This window comes from Microcaecilia unicolor, chromosome 6 (assembly GCF_901765095.1).
Source record: "Microcaecilia unicolor chromosome 6, aMicUni1.1, whole genome shotgun sequence".
In the NCBI taxonomy this organism is placed as follows: Eukaryota; Metazoa; Chordata; class Amphibia; order Gymnophiona; family Siphonopidae; genus Microcaecilia; species Microcaecilia unicolor.
In genome coordinates this window covers 175,570,336-175,595,849 of record NC_044036.1, presented here as the reverse complement: position 1 = coordinate 175,595,849, position 25,514 = coordinate 175,570,336, and the positions used below count along the sequence as shown (strand labels likewise).

Genomic DNA, 25,514 nt, shown 5'->3' with positions numbered 1-25,514 from the left:
TTTGAATATCCACCCCAAAGGGCATTATGCTCACCATCTAGAAATGCTAATGACTGGTGGGATGTAAATGTTTCTAAATAAATAAATTATATTCTGTGGCAGTATTGTATTTTACACTTGTCTTCCTTTCAACAATAGCGCTACAAGGATGCCAATGATTTTTAAAATGTTTCCCATTTTTATGTATGCACAGATTTTAATCAGTTGATCTTCAGCCAGTAATATTTTAACATAATTCTAATTCTCTATCTTCACCGTGTTGAGGAAGTATGAATAATGATGAGCGTAGCTTTCAGTGGAATTAGAACTCTTTACTACGGAATACAAAGCTTAGAAATCACATTAATTTCATCACCATCTAATAAAATGCAAGCTTGCAAGCAATGACATTCCCTATCGATGACTTGGTATGTCATTTTTCAAAATAAACAATACATGTTTTTCATTGTTTAAAAACAATGGAGTTTATTATTTTCTTGGAAGTCCAATCTGAGGTGAATCATACTTGGGGAAGTGAGTGTTGCTAACATTGTACGGACTATTATGACATTGAATTTTGTGGCACAGAAGTATTGCTGTGTGCATTGATTGTGCTGCATGGGAAATGGGATCCAGTTTGAGTTGGGATTTAAGTTTAATATGGCAGGATTTTGATCATTTTTATTTCCAAGTTCCTCATATGACGACAGACCAGCAGGAAATCTGGGCACCATGGATTAATGCTTGATTGTAGCCTTTCCTTGGACCTCTGAAATAGACCAAGAGAAGACAGGGTATATAGCTTGGTACTAAGGCAATAGTGGGGACATTGAGTTCTACTTAACACAAACAGATGGGATGTAGCAGAACATTGTACAATGTACAGTGGAATGTCGATTATCCAGATGTCCAATTAACCAGACCAGTGCACACTGGCGTAGCTACTGGTGGGCCCAGCAGCAGCAGCACATCACTCTCTCTCCTCTGCCAGTGGACCAGCATTGCCCCCCCCCCCCTCCAAATCCAATCTTTTCTAAAGGTTTGTCCAATCATCCAGATAATCGACATTGTACTATCACGCTTGCCTTTAACCCATACAGTGGCATTGCTACGACTGAATGGGCCCCAAGCAAAATAATTAAGAAGGACCCCCCTCCCCTCCTTAACTCCATCTCTTCCAAGGTAGTAGGGACCTCGAGGGAGGGGGAAGGGAGGGAAGAGGAGGAGGAGGAAGTATACCTTAAGAGCTCCAGTAAACAAAGCCTGCAAAAAGCAAACACATTCCAGACCCATGTATAGAAAACTTGTCACAGTAATAGAAATAGAAACTGAAGTACAAGATATCAGAGATGAATGTTTCCCAAAACTGACATTTATATTTACAATTAATAAATTCAGAACAAAACCCGTTTTCTACCTTTGTTGTCTGGTAATTGCTTTGGTCCCAGTGTCTCTTTTCTCTGTTTTCTCTTAGTTCTCTTTCCAGGGTCTCCTGTCCTTTTGACATTTCTTCTATGTGTCCACTATCCATTTTTCTTTTGTCTCCCTATCTATCCTGTCCACTGTCTCCCCTTTGTGCCCTATACCTGTCCTCTCAGTGTTCATATCCTCCCTCTATATTCAGCATCTCTCCTCTGGGTCCCTTTCCCTATGATTCCTCCATGGTCTGCATTTCCTCCTTGTGCCCCTGTCCCTCCCCATGTCCAGCTTCCCCTCTCTCTCTTTTCTTCTTTCTGCAGCCTCATCCCTGGTCCAGCCTCTGTCTCTCTCTCCTCCCTCCCTTTGTTGTTTCAGCATCTCTCTCTCCCCCATTCAGTCTCTCTCTTCCTTACACCAACCCCCTAGTCCAGCATTTCTCTCACTTCCCTTTGATCCAGGTCTTGCTTTCTCTCTCCCTCCCCAGATCCTCCATCTCCTTCTTCTCCTTTGCACCTGGACTCTCTCTCTCTCTCCTCTTATTCTCCCCTCCATTTTAGCATCTTACCCCCTCCTTGGAGGTCTGGCATATGTCTAACCCACCTCCTTCTACACCTTTGCAGGCCTGACATCTCTCTACCTCTTCCCAACCCCCATGGGCCGGGAATCTATCCACCTCCTCCCCACCTCCTATCTTTCTGCCTCATCCCCACTGCCATCCTCAAAACGTGCATGAGTCACCGCCAGGAGCAGTGATTGAAACAGGCTGCTTCTGCCTGGCCCCACCTGGGTTTTTCCTGTGCCATATCTTGCCCACAGAAAGTTACAAGCAGCCTTTTCCAATTGCTGCCTCTGATGGAAATACATGTATATTTTGAGGATGGGGACGGGGTAATTGTGCTGCACAGGGAAAAGAAGATGGGTGGGTTGGAGAGATGTTGGATCTATGGGCGGTGGCTAAGAAAGGTCAGAATAAGGGAGGGATGCCAGATTCGCAGGGAGAAAAGGGGGGATTCACCATCATAGGAAGCCCCTACCATTGGGCGGCCCTGGGCATTTTTCTGGGTTCGCTCAATGGTAGCTATGCCTTTGAGCTCATGTAAATCTCTGCTGGTGTATCATATAGTCCTGACAAACATCTGGAAATGCCTTGCTGAGCCATAGTAGCATGAGAGCATCAATACTTTGCTGGCCAGCAGGAATAGCATTATAAAATGGATTTTCAAAAACCTAATGGGCAGATATGATAGCCAAGCAATTTTAACTGTTTCTTTAAGCCGGATTTTCAACTGCATCTAATTGATTAAGGGACCATTTTACTAATATGCAGCAGGGGTGTAGCCAACATTGGAATTTTAGGGGGGCTGGGGTGGATTGGGGAGGCAACACATTTCTTCCCCCCCCTCCCCACCGCATTCCTTACCTTTGCTGGCAAGGGATTCTCAGTGCTCGCCAGCTGATGAGATCCGCTGCCGGAATAGTCCTAGTGAAGAAGCCGGTGGCCTCCCTTCCTGGCACTGGAACTCCTCACGCATGCTCAGTTCATGCGTGAACTGAGCATGCATGAGGAGTGCAGATGTCAGAGGCAGGAAGGAAGGCCACCAACTTCTTCCCTACTGAGGCAGCACTGGGACAGTTCTGGCAGCAGATCTCATTGGCTGGCGGGGATTGGGCATCCCCACCAGCTAGTCAAAGGGTACTCTAGCTGTGGAGGGGTCCTGAGCCAAAAGTGTGTGTGTGTGGGAGGTCTAGGCCCCCAAGCCTTCCCCCCCCCCCCATGGCTACGCCACCGATGTGTACTTTAATAGCAAAAATTAATGCACAATAAGTGCACAGCCTGTGTAGTGTTTATATGGGACATGCAGGTCATGAACCATAAAATAACTTTACAACAGTAACTGAGAAGTATGAGCACAGCTATGCCTCTGTGAACAGGCTATGAACAGGTTAAGAATCACTGAGAAGCTAAATCATAAGAAATTATACAGAATGGGTGAGTGTCATGTCAGCTTGCACTTTCTGTTGAGGAGACAGGCAGATATGGAGTCATAAAAAAGATATGTGTGACAAGAGAATACTGTAATGTAAGGGGAAATTTGCTGCTGACTATGGAAGCAGATAATGAAGGAGACATATCTTTTGTTGCTGGGAAGATGGTTTTTGCAAAGTAGGATAACCTTACTGACCTTACTTATGATAAGCAAATATGTTATGGAGAGCTTTGCTTCTGTAAGATAGAATTTACTAGAATTTACTAGAATATGCTGAATATGCTGACTTTGTACTTCCAATACTAGCCTATGGGAGAAAATAGTATAAAGGGGAGAATCATGGACACAGGCAGTGAGAGAGCTAATGTCAGACATCACGTTTGTGTCCCGGTTACTGTCTCATAATTAATTATATTATGTAGTCTAATTGTATTCCTGATTGGTAAGTGTAATAAACAATTATTGATTATTCTCATATTATTACTATAGCCTTCTGTGTCTTTCTGTCTCTCCACCTGATGGTGTTAGGACCATATTCTCTGGAGTGCTGGACATTTTATCCTATCCCGCACGTTGACAGAAGTGGGGAGTCCCTCTTCTAAATTGTTAGCAACTTTTGTTTTTTTTTAATTAATTTGTCATTCAATTATTTTCTTAATTCTTATACCTTACTACAGATTAAGTGTATCCGCCTTTGGGCGAGACTAAATTTTGAGGTGTCTTTAATTATACTTCTACCCATCTACTGACGTGGTATCCGCCTTTGGCGAGACTAAATTTTTTATGTCTTTCTTTATAGTTGTATCCATCTACTGACGTGATATCCGTCTACGGACAAGATCAAAAATATTTTTATTTATTATAGTATCCGTCTAAGGACGTGATATCCGCTTTCTAGCGAGACTATCGTATGTTGGGAATCTCCATGCTAATTAGCACTTTAACGCGGGACCTGCCCATAAAAATACTTGTTCCACTCCCACCGGTTGCCACATAAAATTTGCAGCTACCGCATGGTAAAGTCTCATGTTAAGCCACAATACCTGCAAATTTTACCACACTTTAGTAACAGGGTCCTTTAGTGTCATATCAGTATTGTACACCAAGTCAGAACTTTGGAAAGGTGAGAGTAGTTTTAAATCAAATGGTGCAGGTTTTATTTGTAATGTAAGAGCATTTAGTAATGCCCCCCCCCCCCCATTCAAAATCCCCCAAATTAAATATTCCTCATCAGTGAGACAAGATGATCTAAAAACCCAAGGCACACTTGTAATAGAGCTAGGATCAACATGTTCTTGAAGCAAGGATGCATCACATTAACTTTTTGTACACTCCTTACCTGGCAGCCAGGTACTGTTACCGAGGATAATTGTTTGTTCCCTCATATCCCACTTACCCCCCCCCCCCCCCCCCCCCTTGCCTGCCTGGTTAAACATTCACTTTGATCTTGCAATCTAGAACTGTGTGATTCACAGTGGGAACAGGATATCCCCTGCAGTTCCTGCACAGAAAGATTCCTTACCATGCATAATGAGCAGCTATAATTAGCATGGATGCACTTACCACCTCCTTTTAAAGGTGGTAAGTGCACCTGAGTTAACTGCACAAGTGAAAGTGTGAATTAAGTACCATGTGCTAATTCAATATTCAGTCCACTCCCATTCTTCACCCATAACCCACCGAGTTCCCACCCCCTAACACAGCTGCAGCTAACATGCCAATTAGTTCACAATGTCATGCCAGCACAGCAGCAGTTACCATGCTCGTGCGATAGCAGTTACCCTCAAATTTTATAAACTTTATGTGTAGTGTGCAAAGTTGAGCACAGAAGTTATAGAATAAGGTCGGTTGCGTGTGTAACTTAGGGGCTCATTTTCAAAGCACTTAGACATACAAAGTACCTTAGTAATCTGTGGAACTTTAAGTCTAAGGGCCAGATGCACTAAACTTAACAAGTCATAAATGAGCCATTAACGAGCAAGTAGTAAACCCTGGCATGCACTAAAGACTTTTTTCCGACGACGGTAGCAGCTAACGAAAACAGAATGCAGATGAGCAAATTGTGTAGAAACCCTATTGTAATGAAATGATCTAACCTTTTCCAATTGCCTTAATGCTGGAAAATCTAACGAGAGGTCTGTACCTCTTGTTGGGGCTGCGCAGGATTGAAAAACTGCAACAAAAGTAACAAAAAGAATAGCTCATTTGTTCATTTTGGCCGTCATCCCCCCTCCCCCTGAAGACGCCACGCTGCTCACTCCCTCCCATGTGGCTCGATCCAGAGGACAGTGCAGTTGAGGATGCCCATCCAAAAACAAGTCCATGTTTACCGTAATTCCCTCCCCCCACCCCGCAATAATAAAAATGTCTTTTTTGGCAGTGCTTCACTCAGCTGAGAGAGTCCCTGAGCCAATCACAACGCGTTTAACCGAGCTAAACGCGCTGTGATTGGCTCAGAGACTTCCTGGTCTCTCAGCTGAGTGAAGCGTGCAAAGCTGCATGTTAAATGCTTAATGCATTTTAGTGAAAGGACCCCTAAAGCAGTGACATAACACCCGTGGTGTGCTAGGAAATTTTTAACAACAGGCTCTCTCTCTCCAGGTGTGGCCAGCCCTGCAATTGGGGGTGGGGGGGGGAGAGCACATTCCTCTCTCCCTCTCCCCAAAGCGGAACCTAGGAATAACTTTGCTGGCAGGGATGCCGAGCACCAACAGCCAAATAAATGGACTGCTGCCGCTCCCCACTGCTTATTTCTGGCTCCGAGCAGCGTGCTGGAACTTCTCACGAGTATTCGGTACAGCCCTAATGGGTACTGCTTCTTTGGACAATCTTCATTTGAAAACTGTTTTAAGGACTACAGCTAACAAGCACCCACTGGTTCTGCACCAGTGCAGACGGCTGGCAAATTGCCCTCCAAAAGCACAATTACGCATCATAAATACTGTACTTCAACAAGCCTTCTAAAATCCCTTAAACTTTCTGCAGTCTTTTAAGCACAAATCATGCAGTACAACACATAACTCCAGTGATAACACACATTTCAAAAGTAAACAACTTCTACAGAGTACATCCAAAATTTTATTTTTATTTTCTAATTTCATTCTTCCAAAATTTCAAACAGCAGATGTACAGATCAGTAGGACCCAAAGCACTCCAAAACAAGTAAAATCAGAACCACTGTTTATACCTAATTATTTGACCAACCTTAGGATTCACTCTTGAATTTAAAAAGCAAAACCATTTGCATGTAAGGTCTGGATAAACAAATTAAAACAATCAAAGTTTAAAACAAATGCCCATAATATATATGATATGTGGAGTAGCAATAATGAAACAATGATGGAATATTCACATAGCAGGAGCCTGAGCCAACATGAAGGAAGCCCTTCCCTCATTATTCAATACCTCTCTGTGAAAGAGTAGTAATAATAAAAGGAAAGTGCATTTTTATAATATACCACAGCAATCCACAAAACAAAAGGGAGCAAGTTCACATGCCACCTTTTTCTTTTGATGTAGGCAGAGAAAAAAAATAGATTTTAAATGCTCCCAGGTTTCAACCTAATTCATGTTTAATGTAGGATAGAAATGTCATAAATAAATAAATAGAAACTCTCTGAATGTTGAGCACCTAACATGATGCCTGTTTTAGTGGCCCTTTACCAGGAGAAAAAAAATCTCTGCACGAATATAACACGTGCTAAGGTGTCCCTATAACTATCCCCTCCAAATGACACACTGATTACGATTTATAACAAATTACTACTCTACCTACGAAACGTTTTTCCATTATTATACTTCTTCTGTGTACATCCATATGCTCTACAAGCTGGCATGTTTGAAAATATAAATGAAATTAAATAAAAATGCTACCAACAATAAAGAATGACAATATGGGTGCAGCAGCTCATAGGTTTCCTTTGTTTTGAGTGTACGCAGAACGACAGTTCTGCGGGGTAGGGGAAAATAGAGACTTACCTAATTGGCTTCAACTTTTTAAGGACAACACAACTCCATTTTTTATCCAACATCCTTGCTCCCCACGCGATGCAGCACCTCTTTTTCTTGCAACAATTAACTTTTTTTAAGCAGCTCCAGCCGGCACCCAGCACCATCAGAAAAAGCAGGCTGCTTCACCAATTTTGGGGGGGGGGGGGGGGGGGACGGGCTGTAAGAAAGCCCCCGGGATTGGCTGATCCAGCCAGCACTGTTTAAAAAAAACTTAATCGCTGCAAGAAGAAGAGGTACACCTGATGAGGTGGGGGAGGTGGGGGGGGAGAAATGCCCAAGCAAGTCACAGGAAAGGAGGATGCCAAGAGGAGGCATGACGAGTCCAAATTTTGGGAACTGGTTGTTAAAGAAGCTATTTTAACAACCGGCTCCCAAAATTCTAAAAACCTTTCTGGTGAGCCGGTACAAGCCAGCTCCAGCACACCGCTGAATACCACCTCCTAAATAGTAGGTGCTAAGTTCTCCCGTGTTAATTGCAGTCAGGTAGCATGTGCTAATGCAGGGTTTCCCAACTTCTTCAAGATGAGTATCTCCTAATTTGAAAAAATTTCAAAGTACCGCCAAGCTCCAATTAACTGTGGCAGATACACATTCCAAACATTGACATATTCTATCAAGAAATAAAGAAAAGAAAATAACTTTTTCTGTCTTTGTTGTCTGGTCATTTTATTTCTCTAATCATGTTGGTCAAAGTATCTGTTTTCTGCTTTCCTTTGCCTTCTCTTAACTCTCTTGCCAGGATCTCCTCTGCGGCACACTCCCCCCCCCCCCCCCCCCCCCCCCCGTAGCATTCTCTCTCACGCTTCTTCCCCCTCATACAGCCCTCTCCTCTGTGACACTCCTCTCTCTCACCCTCCATACAACCCTTTCCTTTGTGACACACTCTCTTTCTCTCTAACATGTTGCTCCCTCCTCTGTGACAGTCTCTTTCACCCCGCCATACAGCCTTCTCCTCCATGACACACCCTCTTCTCCCTCCTCCTGCCATGCAGCCCTCTATTTTGTTATACTGACTCTCTTTCTCTTCCTTTGTTAGGCAGCCTTCTCTTTTGCAACACGCTCTCCTCTCTCCCACCATGCAGCCATCTCCTCTGTGACACTCTCTCTTTCTTCCCCTGACAAGCCTTCATCTTCTCTGTGGCACTCTCTCTCTCACCCTGTGATGCAGCCAGCTCCTCCGTGACACACACTCTCCCCCCTTGCAATGCAACCATCTACTCTGTCACACTCTCTCTCTCTCTCTCTCTTCCCTGCAATGCAGTCATCTCCTCTGTGATAGTCTATGTCCCCACCCCTCACCAGGCAGCCATCTCTTCTGTCTCTGTCTCTCTCTATCCATCTATCCCCCTGCCATGCAGCCATCTCTGACTCTCTCCCTCTATCCCCCTGCCAGGAAGTCATCAACTCTGACTCTCTGTACCCCCCTCCCCCTTTGCAGGTTAACATCATCCAGTCTCTCTCTCTGTTACTCCCCTCCCCCAATCAGCATCACCCAATCCCTCTCTTCTCCACCCCCCAGATCAGGATCACCCAGTCTCATTCTGTCTTCATCCCCCACCCCAGATCCACATCACCCAGTCTCTCTCCCAGGTCAGCATCACCCAGTATCTCTCTCCCCACCACCACCTTGTTGCTTTTCAAAGTGATCAGCTGAGAATGCCGTGGCAGCACCAGAAACAAAATGAAGAAGCACTGGGGCCATTTCCCTGCATGCGCTTCTGCCGTCACATCCTCCAAAGCAGGAAGTTACATCGGGGGGGGGGGGGGGGCATGACTGAGAAAGCAGGCAGTGGCACACACAGGATCCCTCACATCTTCACATTTGTTTCTGCTGCTGCCATGCATTCGCAGTTGACAACTTGGAAAGGCAACATGGTGAGCAGCAGTGGCGTAGCCAGACAACCAATTTTGGGTGGGCCTGAGCACAAAGTGGGTGGGCACAAAATTATTTCTCTCACCCCACACTTCTCAACTCAAAATATACGTGACTGCTTCGTTCCTTCTTCAGCCGGCTTCACATTTTCTGGCGTGCTGCGGGGCCAACGCAGAGGAAGCATTCTTAGCAGCGCTGCGTGCGGACGGCCCTGGCGCAGCGCGGCTCTGCTGGTCCGGACAGGGATGATAACAGCCTGACAGGGGAGGGAACAGGGAGGGAACAAATCCTGCGGCATTCGGTCGGGTGGCTGGGAGGAGGGAAAACTGAAGTGAGCGGCAGCTGAGCAGCAAGGAAAAAGTCGCGGTTTGGACTTTTTTGAGGTGCACCGTTGCTGGGCGGGCCTGAGCCCAAATTGGGTGGGCCCAGGCCCACCCGTGGCTACGCCCCAGGGAAGATGGGGTGGGGTTTGAAGAGAAAGAGGGGATGGTCACAGTTTGGACTATATGAGCTTCCTATTGTGAGTGGAAGTGACAGGGAGCTGCAGCAGAAGAAACCCAGTATTTACAATGGCTGGTTTGCCAGGCACTGTGTACCCCTGCCTAGGTGTTGCGTACTCCTTCGGCTATACGTATCGTATGTTGGGAATCTCCATGCTAATTAGCACTTTAACGCGGGACCTGCCCATAAAAATACTTGTTCCACTCCCACCGGTTGCCACATAAAATTTGCAGCTACCGCATGGTAAAGTCTCATGTTAAGCCACAATACCTGCAAATTTTACCACACTTTAGTAACAGGGTCCTTTAGTGTCATATCAGTATTGTACACCAAGTCAGAACTTTGGAAAGGTGAGAGTAGTTTTAAATCAAATGGTGCAGGTTTTATTTCTAATGTAAGAGAGCATTTAGTAATGCCCCCCCCCCCCATTCAAAATCCCCCAAATTAAATATTCCTCATCAGTGAGACAAGATGATCTAAAAACCCAAGGCACACTTGTAACAGAGCTAGGATCAACATGTTCTTGAAGCAAGGATGCATCACATTAACTTTTTGTACACTCCTTACCTGGCAGCCATTAGTTTTTGTCCAAGAACATTAAGCATAGCTAAATCCTCACTTGGATCTGGATATTGGTCAGGTTCAAAATGTGTGTTAAGGAAGAACTGCCCTAAGAAAAATACATAAAATAAGTGTTACAATATAGCATTTTATAGTAAAGGACATATGGAATGGGTTCTGGGCACAGTTCCCACTAAGCTGTGCAAGAGTCCTCTAACTGCACCATTGCCAGTATGTGTGTGGGGGGAGGGGGATGGGGATGGGGGAGATGTGTTTCAATATTGTGTTTTCAATCGCTAGGGGTAGGCAGGTCTTCTGGAGTCCAGCAGAACTTGCCTGTCCCCTACTATTGAAAATGTGATGTTGAAACAGCACCCCCACTGGCAGGAGTATAAGTGGAGGACTCCCACACAGCTCTGACAGAGCATTAGTTCTGGGTATTGTAGAAATATGGTACAGCCAGGGGCCCCCACCGGAATGGTGGAAGGCCAAACCTTAGAGCTCAGGCCATATAGAAACCTTGGCCAGGTCAATAATGTAATGGCTAGTATGGCTGGAAGTTTGCTGGAAAAGCAGGACACAGCTCTTAGCCCAGATTGAGGCCTAAATGACCTAAAATTGGAAAAGAATAGTCAAGGAATCGGAAATCAAAATGGAGTCTGTCAGATATAAGATGGATTTCCTTATTTCTGTATCTGAGTTAGAAAAAACTTGTTTTGCTGAGATATTACCAGGTGCAAGAAAAATAGGGAAGTAGCAGTTGAGATAGAGGAGGAGGCTTTTCCGATGAGCATCTTGCGGTCAAGCAAGTTTTGAGTAAACAAGTTTAACATTGAAGTCTATGGAAGCCCATTGATTTGAATGCAGGCAGAAGGGTATAAAAGTAACAGCAAATTTGGGTGAGGTTGGAGAACTCCCAGATGCCATGCAGAGATGCTGTCAGTGGGACCTCCACTCCTGCTTGTGAATCTATTTGCATTGTATTGCTTTGGTGAGTTGGAAAATAAAGCCTAATATCTGTGCAGCTTATCCTCTCTCTCTCTCTCTCTCTTATACCATATTCAAAGGGGTAACTAATCTTTTGGGTGAAGATGGGTGTGAGAAGGTGTTTATATTTCCCTACACCCACAAGGAGTCAGATAATTGAGGGTACTACTGATAGCCTTCTAGAAGACCTCTCTGGTATGTGGGCGATTGACCAGCCTACCAGAGGGGACCCATGGGGCAGTAGAAACCCCCATAAAATTCAGTATTCAAATAATAAGTACCTGGGAAACACATAAGACTGGTAATTCATAGACAAGCAGGGTCTCCATTAACTAGTCTGGGTTGTGGCAAGCACCATCAGGGCACTTCTGTAAAATTGCCCCAGGTACAAAATAAGTGCCTGTATGTAATATGCAAACTGCTTTGATTGTAACCATTCCCTTTAAAAAAATAATAGGTATTGACATTTAAATGTATGTTATGCGTGTAAATGTTTAGAATACTAGCATATACATGTGTGTGTGTGTGTATGTGCACTTGCATAAGAAACCATAGGATACCATTTTACCTTCCCTTCCTTAAACTTGTTCATCAAGCTTCTCTCACTGTTGGCAGTACCACATTGGCAGGATAATCAAAAATCATTATTAATCAGCTATACCCATAGATCTACCCCCTTTCCTTTCCTGCCTAGCTCTGATAGAGGATAGGCTTTTCTAACTGCTTCTAGTTCTGTGGCATTCTAACTTTGTGGAAAGGTTCTGCCAGTCCTAGTTATATTCTAGTGGAAATTGAAAGTTAAATCAACTGAAAATTCTTTGATCAGACTGTATCAGTTCTGTTCATACCTAGAGAACTTTTTCGATACAGCACTTGGATGACTCACTGGGACTTATAGTCTCACCCACCCCAGGGTTTTCCAGTCATATATAGACAAGCCAAAACTCATTAACTCTACTCTTCAGTCACACACAGGCAACCTTGCAGACTGGTAACCCTATCTTAGTACACCTGTTCATATCCATTTCAATCAATCAGGATGACTTTTATTCTCTGTAATAATTGTGGTGCTTTAGTTTCAAGGCCAATCATCTGGAGACTTAAGGCTTGTCCTATCTGTCTTCAGCTCGCTAGTTTAAAACAGGAGCTCAGTAAAGTAAAGCAGGAATTGGATGCACTTAAAGCAGCTTCTAGGACTACACAAAATCATACTGCACAGAATCATACCAAATTCTCACCACTGCCTCAAAGGATAAAACCACCTAAGAATAGATGGTTCACGGTAGGCTCGGGCAGACTTCGTTATGTGATACAGAAGCATCCGCCCTCACAAGTGTTGCCCCTACAGAATTCTTTTGCTCCATTACAGCACTGTGATGTTCCTGAAAATAGAACTGAGGCGGAAGAAAAAGCAATGAAGGTGGAACAAAAAGATATGAAGGTACCCAAAGAGAAAAGACACCCCCAAATCACTAATGTTGAAACTCATACCAGGAAACTGTTGCTACTAGGGGATTCCATTATCAGAGGCATTAACTTTGAAACACAGTTCAAGGGGCCATGCAAAGTGAAATGCCTTCCAGGCTCTTCAGTTACCAGGAGTACCAAGCAAATAATCTCTATAATCAGAGAACAAACTAAGGAGTCAAACACTGATGTTGTTATCCACCTGGAAACAAATGACTTGCCCAGTAACACCCCACTTGCCACACAGAGAGCTTTTCAGGAGCTGGGAGAGTGGTTAAAACCTTTGATACAAACAATAGCTTTCTATGAAGTACTACCTACCTTTGGAAAGGGAGAGAAAAGATTGCAAAGTACTGAGAATTTTAATAGCTGGCTCAAAGCCTGGTGTCGCCAAGAATGATTTAGGTACATAGGAGGATGGGGCAATACTTAGAAAAACAAAAGACTATACTGTAACAATGGGCTGCATCTCACTGTGGCAGGAAAAAAATCCTTGGGGAGAAATTCAGACAATATATTTCTAGGCATTTAAACTAGAAGGCGGGGGTGGCATATGGAGACAGTTCACTTTATTTATTTATTTTGTTGCATTTGTATCCCACATTTTCCCACTTATTTGCAGGCTCAATATGGCTTACATTGTTCCGTAATAGCGATCATCATTTCCGGAAGGAGAAATACAGAGTTATATTGCATTAAGGTTCGTAGATGACAGAGTAGATTAGGCAATCAAGTAAAAAGAATTCATTTTCGTGATGAGAAATAAAATGGTAATGCGTTAAGGTTCAATCGTGACAGAGTAACTTAGGCATTCAAGAATAGAGAGTTCTGTTTAGTCCAGTTCTGGTATGAGTTTTGTTGCCTAGTATTTAGGATGGATCATTATGGTATGCTTTATTGAACAGGTTGGTTTTTAGTAATTTCCGGAAATTAGTTATGTCATGTATTGTTTTTTAGCTAAAGCTAAAGACAAGATGTGTCAGTAGAAAAGAAAGCAATGAAAACAACAATCTTAGCAAATTACTTCTTACCAACAGAGCAGGAAGTAAGACTAAAAAAGAAACTAAACAGAAGAAAAAAATTCCACGGAAATGTAGATGGAAAGTGATGACCACAGATGCTCGCAGTCTAAGCAATAAAGTTCATGACCTTCAAGCCCTGATGTTGGAGGCAGACTTAGACGTTGTTGCAATCAGGGAGACATGGCTCAATGGTTCCCATGAATGGGATGCAAACATACCAGGCTATAATCTATTTAGGAAGGATAGAGATGGTCGTAAAGGTGGAGGAGTAGCTCTGTATGTGAGAAATGATATCGCAGCGACTGAAATGCCAGGGACCTGGGGAAAGGAAGAAGCGATATGGATCACCTTAAAAAGAGATGATAGAACCTCTGTCCACGTGGCTGTTGTCTACAGACCTCCGACACAATTGGAGGAACTAGATAATGATCTGATCGCAGATATTCAAAAGTTGGGAAAAGAGAGAGGTGCTGTTGCTGGGAGATTTCAATCTACCGGATATAGATTGGAAGGTTCCATCTGCGGAATCGGAAAGAAGTAGAGAGATCATGGATGCTTTCCAAAGTGCTCTGCTCAGACAAATGGTGACGGAACACATGAGGGAGGGAGCGACGCTGGATCTGGTGCTCACAAATGGGGATAGTGTGTCAAATGTCCGAGTGGGTGCCCACCTGGGCAGCAGTGACCATCAAACAGTTTGGTTTGATATGACAGCTGAAGTGGAGGGCGGCCACTCAAAACTCAAAGTCCTGGATTTCAAGCATGCTGACTTTAGTAAAATGGGGGAATACCTGAGGAAGGAGCTAATGGGCTGGGAGACCGAACGAGAAGTGGAAGGACAGTAGTCCAGGCTGAAAGAAGCTACAAATATGGCCACAAACCTTTATGTAAGGAGAGTAAATAAAAGCAAGAGACAAAGGAAACCGATGTGGTTCTCCAAGCAAGTGGCTGAGAAAATAAAGGCCAAAGAGTTGGCATTCCTGAAATACAGAAAAACTCAAAAAGAGGAACACAGAGAGGAATACTGGATGAAACTGAAAGAAGCCAAGAGAGAGCTACGTCTGGCGAAAGCGCAAGCAGAAGAACAAATGGATAGAAATGTAAGGAGGGGTGACAAAAATTAAGGTGCTAATATATTCCTTTTCCCCTGTGCTCTCTTCCATACTAGGATACATATCCTGAATGTTTATTCTATCTTATTAGTCCTTGAGCAGACCTATAGGACGTTTCTGGTAAGGTTCTTCCATTTGAATATCTGTCTGTTTGCACTGTTTGTTGTTGGTATTTTTGAATAACTTGATGATTGTGGTCTGAAATCTTTTCTGTATTCGCTACTTTTTGAAAAACATTTAATTGACACCTATATGTCATATTTATTTTTATATATTTTTATGTCTATATTATTGAACCTTTATGATGAATACATTTATGTTTTTCTGTTTGAAATGTTTATTTTGGTCCTCTTTTTGTATGATTTAATGACTGTGTTCTAAATTGTTTCTGTATTTGAATTCGTATTTTGCCTTTTTTATAAATTTGTATTTGAGATTTATATGTTGTGTTGTTTATATTTGTTTACATTGCTACATATCTTTTTACTAACATATTTATGTATTTAATGTCAGACCCATGATGCAGGCGTGTCGAAACACAGCCCGTGTCGGGTCGTTGTCAGAATAAAGGATAACATTTTTCTCAGTCCTGAAGGCCCAGTGTTTGCTTTTTTTGTGTTTCTGTTTATATTTGTATACTATTACCCTCTCTTTGGTTACTCTACTGCACCCAATTATTGCACATAATTTACAGAATACTGTAAATAAGACATTTGTCTGCTGCATTTAGACACCTGCAGCCAAGCTGGTATAACTACAGAAGTGTAAATATTAGGCACATCTATACAGGGTTACACTAGTACTCGATATCTACAGACCTCTTGCACAAATAGAGAAGCTAGACAAGGATCTGATAGAGGATATTCAAAAGATTGGTATGAAAGGGGAGGTACTACTGTTGGGAGATTTCAACTTGTCTGATGTGGATTGGAACGTCCAGTCTGCAGAATCAGAAAGAAGCAGGGAGATTGTGGATGCCTGTGAAAGTGCTTTGCTCAGACAAATGGTGCTGAACCCATGAAAGAAGGGTCAATGCTGAATCTAGTGCTCACAAATGGAGGAAGTGTTTCTAATATCCGGTTGGGCGCCCACCTATGTAATAGTGATCATCACACCGTATGGTTTGATATAAGGGCGAAGGCAAAGTGTGGACGCACAAAACTAAAAGTACTGGATTTCAGACGTACTGATTTTGATAAAATGGGGGAATACCTGAAAAAGGAGCTGTTGAAGTGGGAAGGCATAGGAGAAGTGGAAAATCAGTGGTCAAAGCTGAAGGCTGCTATAAATATGGCGACTGATCTTTACGCGAGGAAAGTAAACAAAACCAAGAGAAACAGGAAACCTATATGGTTTTCCAACTAAGTAGCTGAAAAAATAAGAGCAAAAGAGGCTTTGTTCAAGAAATACAAAAGAACACAACGAGAGGATCACAAAAAAAAAAAAAAGAGTATCAGATTAAACTCAAAGAAGCAAAGAGGGAAATACAGCTAGCGAAAGTGCGAGCGGAAGAAAAAATGGCTAGATGTAAAGAGAGGTGACAAGACCTTTTTCAGATATATTGGAAAAAGGAGAAAAGATAGGAATGGAATTGTGAGACTGAAAGATAATGAGAATGGTTATGTGGAAAGTGAGGAGGATAAAGCGAATGTGCTAAACAATTATTCTCTTCGGTGTTCACAGAGGAAAATCCTGGTGAAGGACCGCGGTTGGCTGCTGAAGGAATATTTGGGAATGGAGTGGATACTGCGCCGTTTACGGAAGAAAGAGTTTATAAACAGCTGGAGAATCTGAAGGTGGACAAAGCTGTGGGGCCGGATGGTATACATCCCAGGATACTGAGGGAGCTCAGGGAGGTCCTGGCGGGACCTCTTAAAGATTTATTTCATAGATCTTTAGAGACGGGAGAGGTTCCATAAGATTGGAGATGAGCGGATGTGGTCCCTCTTCACAAAAGTGGAGACAGGAAACTACAGACCGGTAAGTTTCACGTAGGTGGTAGGAAAAGTAATGGAGTCGCTGCTGAAAGAAAGGATAGTTAACTTTCTAGAAGACAACGGGTTACAGGACCTGAGGCAACATGGCTTTAACAAAGGAAAATCCTGCCAAACGAATCTCATTGACTTCTTTGACTGGGTGACAAAAGAAATGGAAGAAGGCCATGCGCTAGATGTAATCTACTTGGATTTCAGCAAAGCCTTTGATACGGTCCCCCACAGAAGACTCGTGAATAAGCTGAAAGGGCTGAACGTAGGACCGAAAGTGGTGAACTGGATAGAAAACTGGTTGACTGACAGGTGGCAGAGGGTGGTGGTAAATGGAATCCGCTTGGAGGAAAGGATGGTGAGCAGTGAGGTTCCTCAGGGGTCGGTACTGGGGCCCATTTTGTTTAATATATTTGTAAGAGATATTGCTGAAGGGTTGGAAGGAAAGGTGTGCCTTTTTGCGGATGACACGAAGATAGCCAATAGAGTGGATAACCTGGAGGGAGTAGAAACGATGAGAAGGAATCTCCGAAAGTTAGAAGAATGGTTGAGGGTCTGGCAGTTAAAATTTAATAAATACTATCAGAAACCAGGATAATACTATGCATTCTAATGAAAAGAAAAAAAGAAAAGCTTTTTTATAGTAAAAGTTTGTGCTCAGTTTTTTTGGTGTTAAAATTTAATGCCAAGAAGTGCAGAGTGATGCATTTGGAGTGTAGAAACCCAAAAGAGAGATACCGAATAGGAGGTGAGAGATTAGCAAGCTCAACTCAGGAGAAAGACCTTGGGGTGTTGGTGTCAGACGATATGAAGGTGAAGAAACAATGTGACAAGGCGACGACCATGGCTAGAAGGATGCTAGGCTGCATAGAGAGGGTTATAACCAGCAGAAGAAAGGAGGTATTGATGCCTCTCTACAAATCGTTGGTGAGGCCCCACTTGGAGTACTGTGTTCAGTTTTAGAGGCCGTATCTGGCTAAAGATGTAAAAAGACTGGAAGCGATGCAAAGAAAAGCTATGAAAATGGTATGGGATTTGTGTTGCAAACCACACGAGAGACTTGCCGACCTGAACATGTATACCTTGGAGGAAAGAAGAAACAGGGGTGACATGATACAGACGTTCAAATATTTGAAAGGTATTAATCCACATACGAACCTTTTCCAGAGATGGGAAGGTGGTAGAACTAGAGGACATGAATTGAGGTTGCAGGGGGGCAGACTCAGGAGTAATATCAGGAAGTATATTTTCACAGAGAGGGTGGTGGATATGTGGAATGCCCTCCCGCGGGAGGTGGTGGAGATGAAAACGGTAATGGAATTCAAACATGCGTGGGATAAACACAAAGGAATGGATCTATGGAATCTTAGCAGACATTGGGTGGCGACGCCGGTATTTGGAGAATAAAACCGGTGCAGGGTGGACTTCTACGGTCTGTGCCCTGAGAAAAGCAGGGACAAATCAAACTCGGATATACATATAAAGTATTACATACCATGTAAAATGAGTATCTTGTTGGGCAGACTGGATGGACCATTCAGGTCTTTATCTGCCATCATTTACTATGTTACTATCATAAAGGAATCTGAGTATCCAGGTTCTGTTATAGAATAGACTCCTACCGTGCGTCCTTCAGGCATCTAAATGAAGATTCCCAGTTGTAGAATTGCCCTCATAGGTTTTTAAGGATATGTCTTCCCCTGCCCTCAACACTCCCCTTGGTAATGCTGTGAAGTGGCTCAAACATATCTTCCCGATCCTTATTACAGTTGTAGGTTCATTAGAGAAACCCATGAGCACCATATTTCCTTGGAACAGGTGTAGATCAATAATGAAGTCAAAGCTGATCACTATCCAGGCCCCAGAAGAGATTTCTTCAACTTGGAGTAGGCCTACTGGCTTTGTTCAGGAGATCTTTGTTGGGCTCAAAATTACACAATGCAATGCAGTTAATAAGTGATTTATTTCTTTCTATAGTATTATTGCCTATGTTATGGAATAGATAATACATACCAATAAGTCCACCGACATTGGCAGAGAAATGATGACCATCTGTTATAAATAACTGAAGAAAGTGCTTGGAGGCGTTTATGTTTGAAATAATTATTGTTGCTTTGTCGTCATCTGTAATTGTGAGCCTTCTTTTCTTGTCAATTGAAATCTTCAGGCTGAGAAGGAATAACATTTCTTAAATGCATTACAAATACTATGAAGCTAAGGGTATAAGGCATGATATCAGGGGCCTGTCCAGCACTGGATTTTTAGGGGGGACCAGGGGTGGACTGAAGGGAAATGCATTTCCTCCCCCCCCCCCCCCCACCTGCGGCATTCCTTACTTTTGCTGGCAGGGATGCTCAATGCCCTCCAGTTGCTGAGATCTGCTGCTGGAACTGCTCCAGTAGGGAAGAAGTTGGCAGCATGTGCAAAGGTGTGCCGATGCTGGTAGCAGAAAGGGAGGCTGCTGACTTCTTCCCTACTGAGGCAGCACAGGGGCAGTTCCGGTAGTGGATTTCATCAGCTGGTGGGGATTAGACATCTTCACCAGACAGTCAAAGAGTTCTCCAGTTGTGGAGGGGTACTGAGCTAAAAGTGGAGGGTCTAGGCCCCCAAGGCCCCCCTTGTGGCTACGCTAGTGGATGACAGCAAAAACAGAGAGGGTCCAAATGTACACAAAGCAAAGTAATACACAAAAAAAGCACAAAAGGGCCCCAGAACTAGAAACAATGATGGGCGCATAACAGCGCCTCTCTCAGGGATCAGTATCAATTTCCTTTGGTATATTAAAGGAAAATGGAGTGTCCTTGTGCGCAAATTGCTAACTGTAGTGCAAACTTTAAATTGAATTTGAGCCTCCACTGGTAACCAGCAGAGGTCACACAACACTTGTCCAGAGTCACAAGGAGCTGCCTGTGCCTGAAGTGGGAATTGAACTCAGCTCCTCAGGACCAAAGTCCACCACCCTAACCACTAGGCCACTCTTCCTGTAATGCCAAAGACCCTAATGTTTTCTTTAAAAGTGAAATGTGGACTACTTAACTTCAGTATATTATCATTCAATAAAGTTGTAGATTGTCCTAACAATAGAAACTTTGTTTTATCCTTGTTAAGCTTTAAACCATGAGCTTTAATCCAAGCATCCTTAACTGTCAGAGACAGGAAGTAATAAGGCAATATTTGCTTAACTAAAAATCTTGAAGACAGCAGAACTCAAAACCTAGCCTAAAGCAGACATTAAGATGTTAAACAAGGTTGGTGATAAAGGAGAGCCTTGCAAGATAACAGTAACAGGGATATTCAATCTGCCATCCAGATTTGTTACTCGGATAACTCAGGAGAGCCTTTTGACCCTGGTCACTAGGGGCTAGATTAAATAAATGATGCCCAAAGTTTGTTTACGTTTCAATTGAGAATTTTCAGTAATTACAAAGAAATCTTATTGAGCAATATGCAAGAAAAAGAAAACATTTTTATACAGTGGTGCCCAAAGTTAGGGGCCATTATGAGCCACGCTAAGATAGTATAGGCCGCTCCACGCAGAGCGCTATTTACAGAACAGTAGCTTGGCATGCTTCCTGAGTCTAACTTTGAGCGTGAGCACTTAAGTTTATTCTGACATACTTGGACTAAAACAAGCACTTGCTGGCCCTCATAAAACTCTCTATTTCGGCCCTTATGATCATACACTGGCACTACAAAAATAACAAAAATTTTTATAGCCCTGGAAATGGCACGTGCTGGGGGTGGGAACCGCTGCTGCGGTTGCCCAATGGAATTTCCGGTTTAGCGAGCATTAAGCCCGTGTTGAGCTTACCGCCACTGGTATAAATGTTCACACCCAATCGATGACAGTGGCATTCAAATCCAAGTAGTCTAACATTGTGTCTAATTTTTGGGAACACTTCTGACCAGTCCATGTCCCTCTCAAGGCCACACTCTCTTTTGAGTTATATGCTATGAAATTTAGGTATGCATGTTATAGAATAGGGTAGATCCACACGTAACTCCAAACGAATGCTTATTAACACCAATTGGTTGTTAACACCTCATTAACTAATTAGTTTGCATGCAGATCTGTGATCCACACTCAGATCTGAATGCCGAATTTTGGGTGACCTATATAGAATCCACGATTTGTAGTTCAGTCAGTTTACATTATTCCATAACAGCATCATTATACAATGGAACCATGGTTGATTTCTTACCCTTCCAGTGAAAATGAATCAGTCTTTTTCCATAGGAGGTTGTATGAAACAGTTTGATTCTGTATTATGATTCTATTTGTTGTTACTGACAAGTTCATCTCTGGATTCTTGTATGCAATTTCAAATGACGCAAAGTTTATACTTCCACGCTTACCGTTCACCCAGATTCCTGAAAAAACAAATTAAATGCAGTTATGTAGGCAGGCAAATATTCAATCTGAAAATTTGGTACAGTTGCGGAGCCTGTACAAAAAAATCCAGTGAAACGAGACCGATTAATGCCAATATATGCACCCTTGAAAAGAGGAAGAGAAGGTAGACAGTGATGCATAGGAAACATTTTTCACAAAAAATAAAAGTGTAGAACAAGAGACTGTAATATGAGGCACAAAAGAACTAGAATCAGGAATAACTTTAGGAAATATTTTTCCACAGAGTGTTCGGTGGGCCTGGCATTGTGGTTCAATGGCAATGCAATGCAGAAGACTTAGGTTTGATTCCTAGGCTAGTCAAGGTTGAGGATGCTGTGGAAACATTATTCACAGCTGGGGGGGGGGGGGGGGGGGGGGGGGGGCAGGGACGAAGTCCAAGTCATTGTTCAACAGTGACACCTATTGACTGGATTTAGGACCAAAGTCCTGTAAATAGCCTTTGTTCTTGGCTGCAAAGACTAGATTAAGAGTGAGTTGAGAGGGGATAGAATGTACTGGAAAAATCCACTGATAGTTGTGAATGAGAGTACATAGTATAAATTCTAAAATCAAAATCAAAATCCCCAAATCATTTTATGTCTACATGATTCTGTTATTTCATTTCTTTCTCTTTTTTTTTTTTGCTCTATGATTTTTGTTAATGTGTACTATACATTGCTATTTGCATTTGTATGTTTTACTATGCAATTGCTAATTACCTGGTATGTGACTCACTGTACCTTGCTCCGAGCAGGTAAAGACAAATGTTTTAATTTTAAATATACAGTTGTATCAAATGTGATGAAATCTGTGGGTTTGCATCTAGAAATGGACCAGTTATAAACTATGAACAACAAACCTCTTGCTTGCTCATCCATGATTTGTTTGGGCTCTTCCAATCCCAACTTCTTTATAATGATTTATATTTATTTTTGGTGTACTGTAATTTACATGTATTGTATGAGTCCTTTACTGAATATCAAGCTTTTTAAATATATTCAGAGTAGCTTTCTTGAGAGCTTCTGGCAAAGACTTAGAAATACGACTCATTCTGACTTCTTGTGGTATTTCAGCTACCCAGAAAATTAAAACCAAAATGTATCAGCTATGCATATGTTCTCTAAACCCACTGCCAGTGATCCATAGAGCTTGTTACAATCTTGTGGGTTCAAGGAGAATTCTGATTTTGTAAAGTGATTTGGGTACGTGTGGGCTTCTTGGACTTTATCATCACTATATGAAAGTGAGCAACAGTAAATTTAATGGCTGAGGAAGAAGCAGAAAGATAAAAACAGATGATTGAGTCTGGGGATTACTACTAAGTAACACCACATGTAATTCTTATGTGTATATAAAATAAGGTTACAAGACCATTTCATGTCATAAAGGGCAGACTGAACTGCTGCTGGTTTTATTCTAGTGTGTGCATAAATTTACTTGTGTATAAGTCAATCGCGTATATAAATTGAGGGCAGTTTGGGGACTAAAAATGGCCAAAACTGCTGTGACCAATATATAAGTTGATGCTAAAAATGGGTCCAACATTTTTCCCTCCGTCCCTCCCCTCCAGGTCAAATATTGGTCTCTCTCTCCCTCCCCTCTAACTCCGAGTCCAACATTTCTCCCTCCCCTTCCATAATCCAGCTTTAATCTCGCTCTCTCTCCCTTCTCGGTCCATGATCCAGCATGTCTCCCTCCCCCCCCCCCCCCGCCCCGCAGCCCATGTTTTGGCATCTCAATTTTTCTCCCCTCCCTCCCTCCCATATACTTTCAAACTTGTCTTCTATAGAGCAGCAGCAGTGCAGCAATACATTTAGGCCACCTGGGGCCTACTTTGGAATGCTCCTTCTGGCCTGTCCCGCCCCCTCTGACTCAGCTTCCTGTTTCAGCATGGGGGGATGGGTCAGAGGCAGTACTCTGGAGCAAGCTACAGGCAACCTAGGTGTATTGAAGGTACATGGGTGAGGGTGGGGGGAACTGAGATGCTAAAGTTCAAGCTGGCAAAGGGAGGGGAGGGAGAGATGCCAGATGTGCTGTTCACGTGGTTGAGGGGAGCTATTATGGTAATTTTATTATGACCCATAGATAACATGACCCTGTTTTTTTTTAAGCATTTGAGAGACAAAATTTCTAAACATACATGAGTATATATGGTATATTTCCAATACCATGTTCTGTGTATTTCTGATGTGAAATAAAAATCAGAATTGAAATGTCAGGTCTGAATGTTTACAATTCAATAGGATTTTAGAAAAGAATCTACTGACATACAACTTTTTCAAAAATACATACAAAAATAGATATGTATGCAGCAGTTACATGCAGTAGCAGCATCCATTTTGCAATTGTGAATGTCTATATTATCAATGGAGGCCACTTGCCAAGTTACAAATCTAAGTATCAGCACATACATGTATATGTTGGTATTTCAGTCCATAATATGTAAGTGCCGACACTTGGTTGTGTATGTTTTATGTCCATACTAGTAAAAAAGGCCCGTTTCTGACACAAATGAAATGGGCGCTAGCAAGGTTTTCTTTGGAGTGTGTATGTTTGAGAGAGTGTATGTGAGAGTGACTGTGTGTGAGAGAGAGAGAGTGAATGTGTGTGTGTGTGTTTGCTCCTCGGAAGAAAAAAAAACCCATCTGTGTGCTTGGTTTTGAGTGTTTGGGAATGATGGTTGCATTGGGGAGTGGAAACAGAGATTACCCAATGACAATCCGATTTGTTGAGTGTCATTGCTCCGCCCTCAACGTCATCACGTTGTGACGCGGGGGCAGGGCAGACACTCATGGGATCTTGCAACTACAAATTTAGAACGTTGGAGGTGCCTTTTATATATAGAGATGTGACCTGAAGCTTGGAGGAGAGCTTGAGGTGAAAAATATGCTCACTTCTCTAGCTTTGAAAATTACCATCCTGCAGACGTTTGAATTTTAGAAGAGAGCTCCCTTACTAGCTGCCTTGTAGGTGCAGGGTTACAAAAATTTGCTGTATATATGTATTCTCTCTCCTGTGCACATGTGCCAAGTCATGAATGACTCATGGGGCTGCCACAAGCATGCTGGTTTCCATGGCAGGCCCTAAATGGGGTAAGGTTGCCAGTGCCATCCCTGGAGGGGTAGTTGACTTGCCCATGGCCACAAGGAATTGCTGTGGGATTTGAACATGAGTCCTCCAGTTCCTAACCTGCTTCTCCTCTTTCCCATATATGTGTATTAGTGATAGTACACATACATACAAGAAGCACACTCATCACACATGTCTATATGCTGCCACTTATATGTATATATCCCTCTTGTGACACTGCTCTTTTTTTGCACATGCACAGTTCTAAAATAGCCTTTTCTGTTGTGTGTGAAGCAATCTGTATGTATACTTTTGAAGGTGTTGTCTATAAGTTATAAGGCTTAGTGCTCGCTGAGAGGGTCTTTTACTAAGCAGCAGTAAGCTCAATGTGGGATTAATGCTCACTAACCCAGAAGTACCGCCAGGCTACCGCAGCAGCAGTTCCCACACCCCGCACGCGCCATTTCCGGCGCTATAAAAATTTCTCCTTTTTGGCCAGCAGGTGGTGTTTCTTTGCTGTAAAGCTGTTAGAGGGAACTGAATATTTTTTTCTTTAGTTTAATACAAGCAGGAAGCAAGCAGCAGTAGTATATTTTTGAAATCCTGTTGACTGGGCTTTGATTGACCTAGGAGCTCATTTCTTTTAGAGTGTACTGGTTTTGCCTCCAGTCTTAGCCAGGAAGAAAAGAGAGCAGTATTTCTTTGATGAGGCTTAGTAAACAAACAGTTATGCATCCTGATCTTCCCAGGTACTTTTTAGGAAGTAAACAAATGTTTAGTTAGTGTTATAATTTATCCATATTTCAGTTACCTGTTATTGTTTGCAGATTGCCCATTTTTTGTTCATTGTTCAGTATATTTTTAAGACAATAAACAATTGTTTATTGTCTCTGCCTGTCTGGACTAATAAAGAATCCTGGTGATTTGTGTGTTGGATCTGTGAGTGCTTTCTAGGAACTGTGGAACCACTGGGAATGTGGCCCCAGTAACCTAGAAATCACTGGGGATAATTTGAGAGAGGGAGACTCGCCCCAAGGCAGTTGTGACCCAGTCGGTGGGAGGAGGGTGCTAGTGTAGAGCACAAGCAGCAGGTTCAGGTGGACCTGAGCTGTGCTGGGGACAGACCCTCGAAGTGGCCGTGGGGTAA

The 25,514-nt window shown here is 42.8% G+C and overlaps 1 protein-coding gene across 2 annotated transcripts in view; it reads right to left on the bottom strand.

The window, feature by feature from the left end:
• Positions 1-290: 290 nt before the first annotated feature.
• The window catches only part of LOC115471856 (inter-alpha-trypsin inhibitor heavy chain H4-like), a 148,816-nt gene continuing 123,592 nt past the window's right edge, over positions 291-25,514 (bottom strand). For both annotated transcript variants that reach the window (XM_030205730.1, XM_030205731.1), the window contains 4 exons: positions 21,108-21,276; positions 18,919-19,073; positions 10,339-10,441; positions 291-748 (listed from right to left, as the gene is read on the bottom strand). In XM_030205730.1, coding sequence (XP_030061590.1) covers positions 676-748; positions 10,339-10,441; positions 18,919-19,073; positions 21,108-21,276 — 500 coding nt within the window. In that variant the 3' untranslated portion in view covers positions 291-675. The remainder of the gene's footprint in view (positions 749-10,338; positions 10,442-18,918; positions 19,074-21,107; positions 21,277-25,514) is intronic.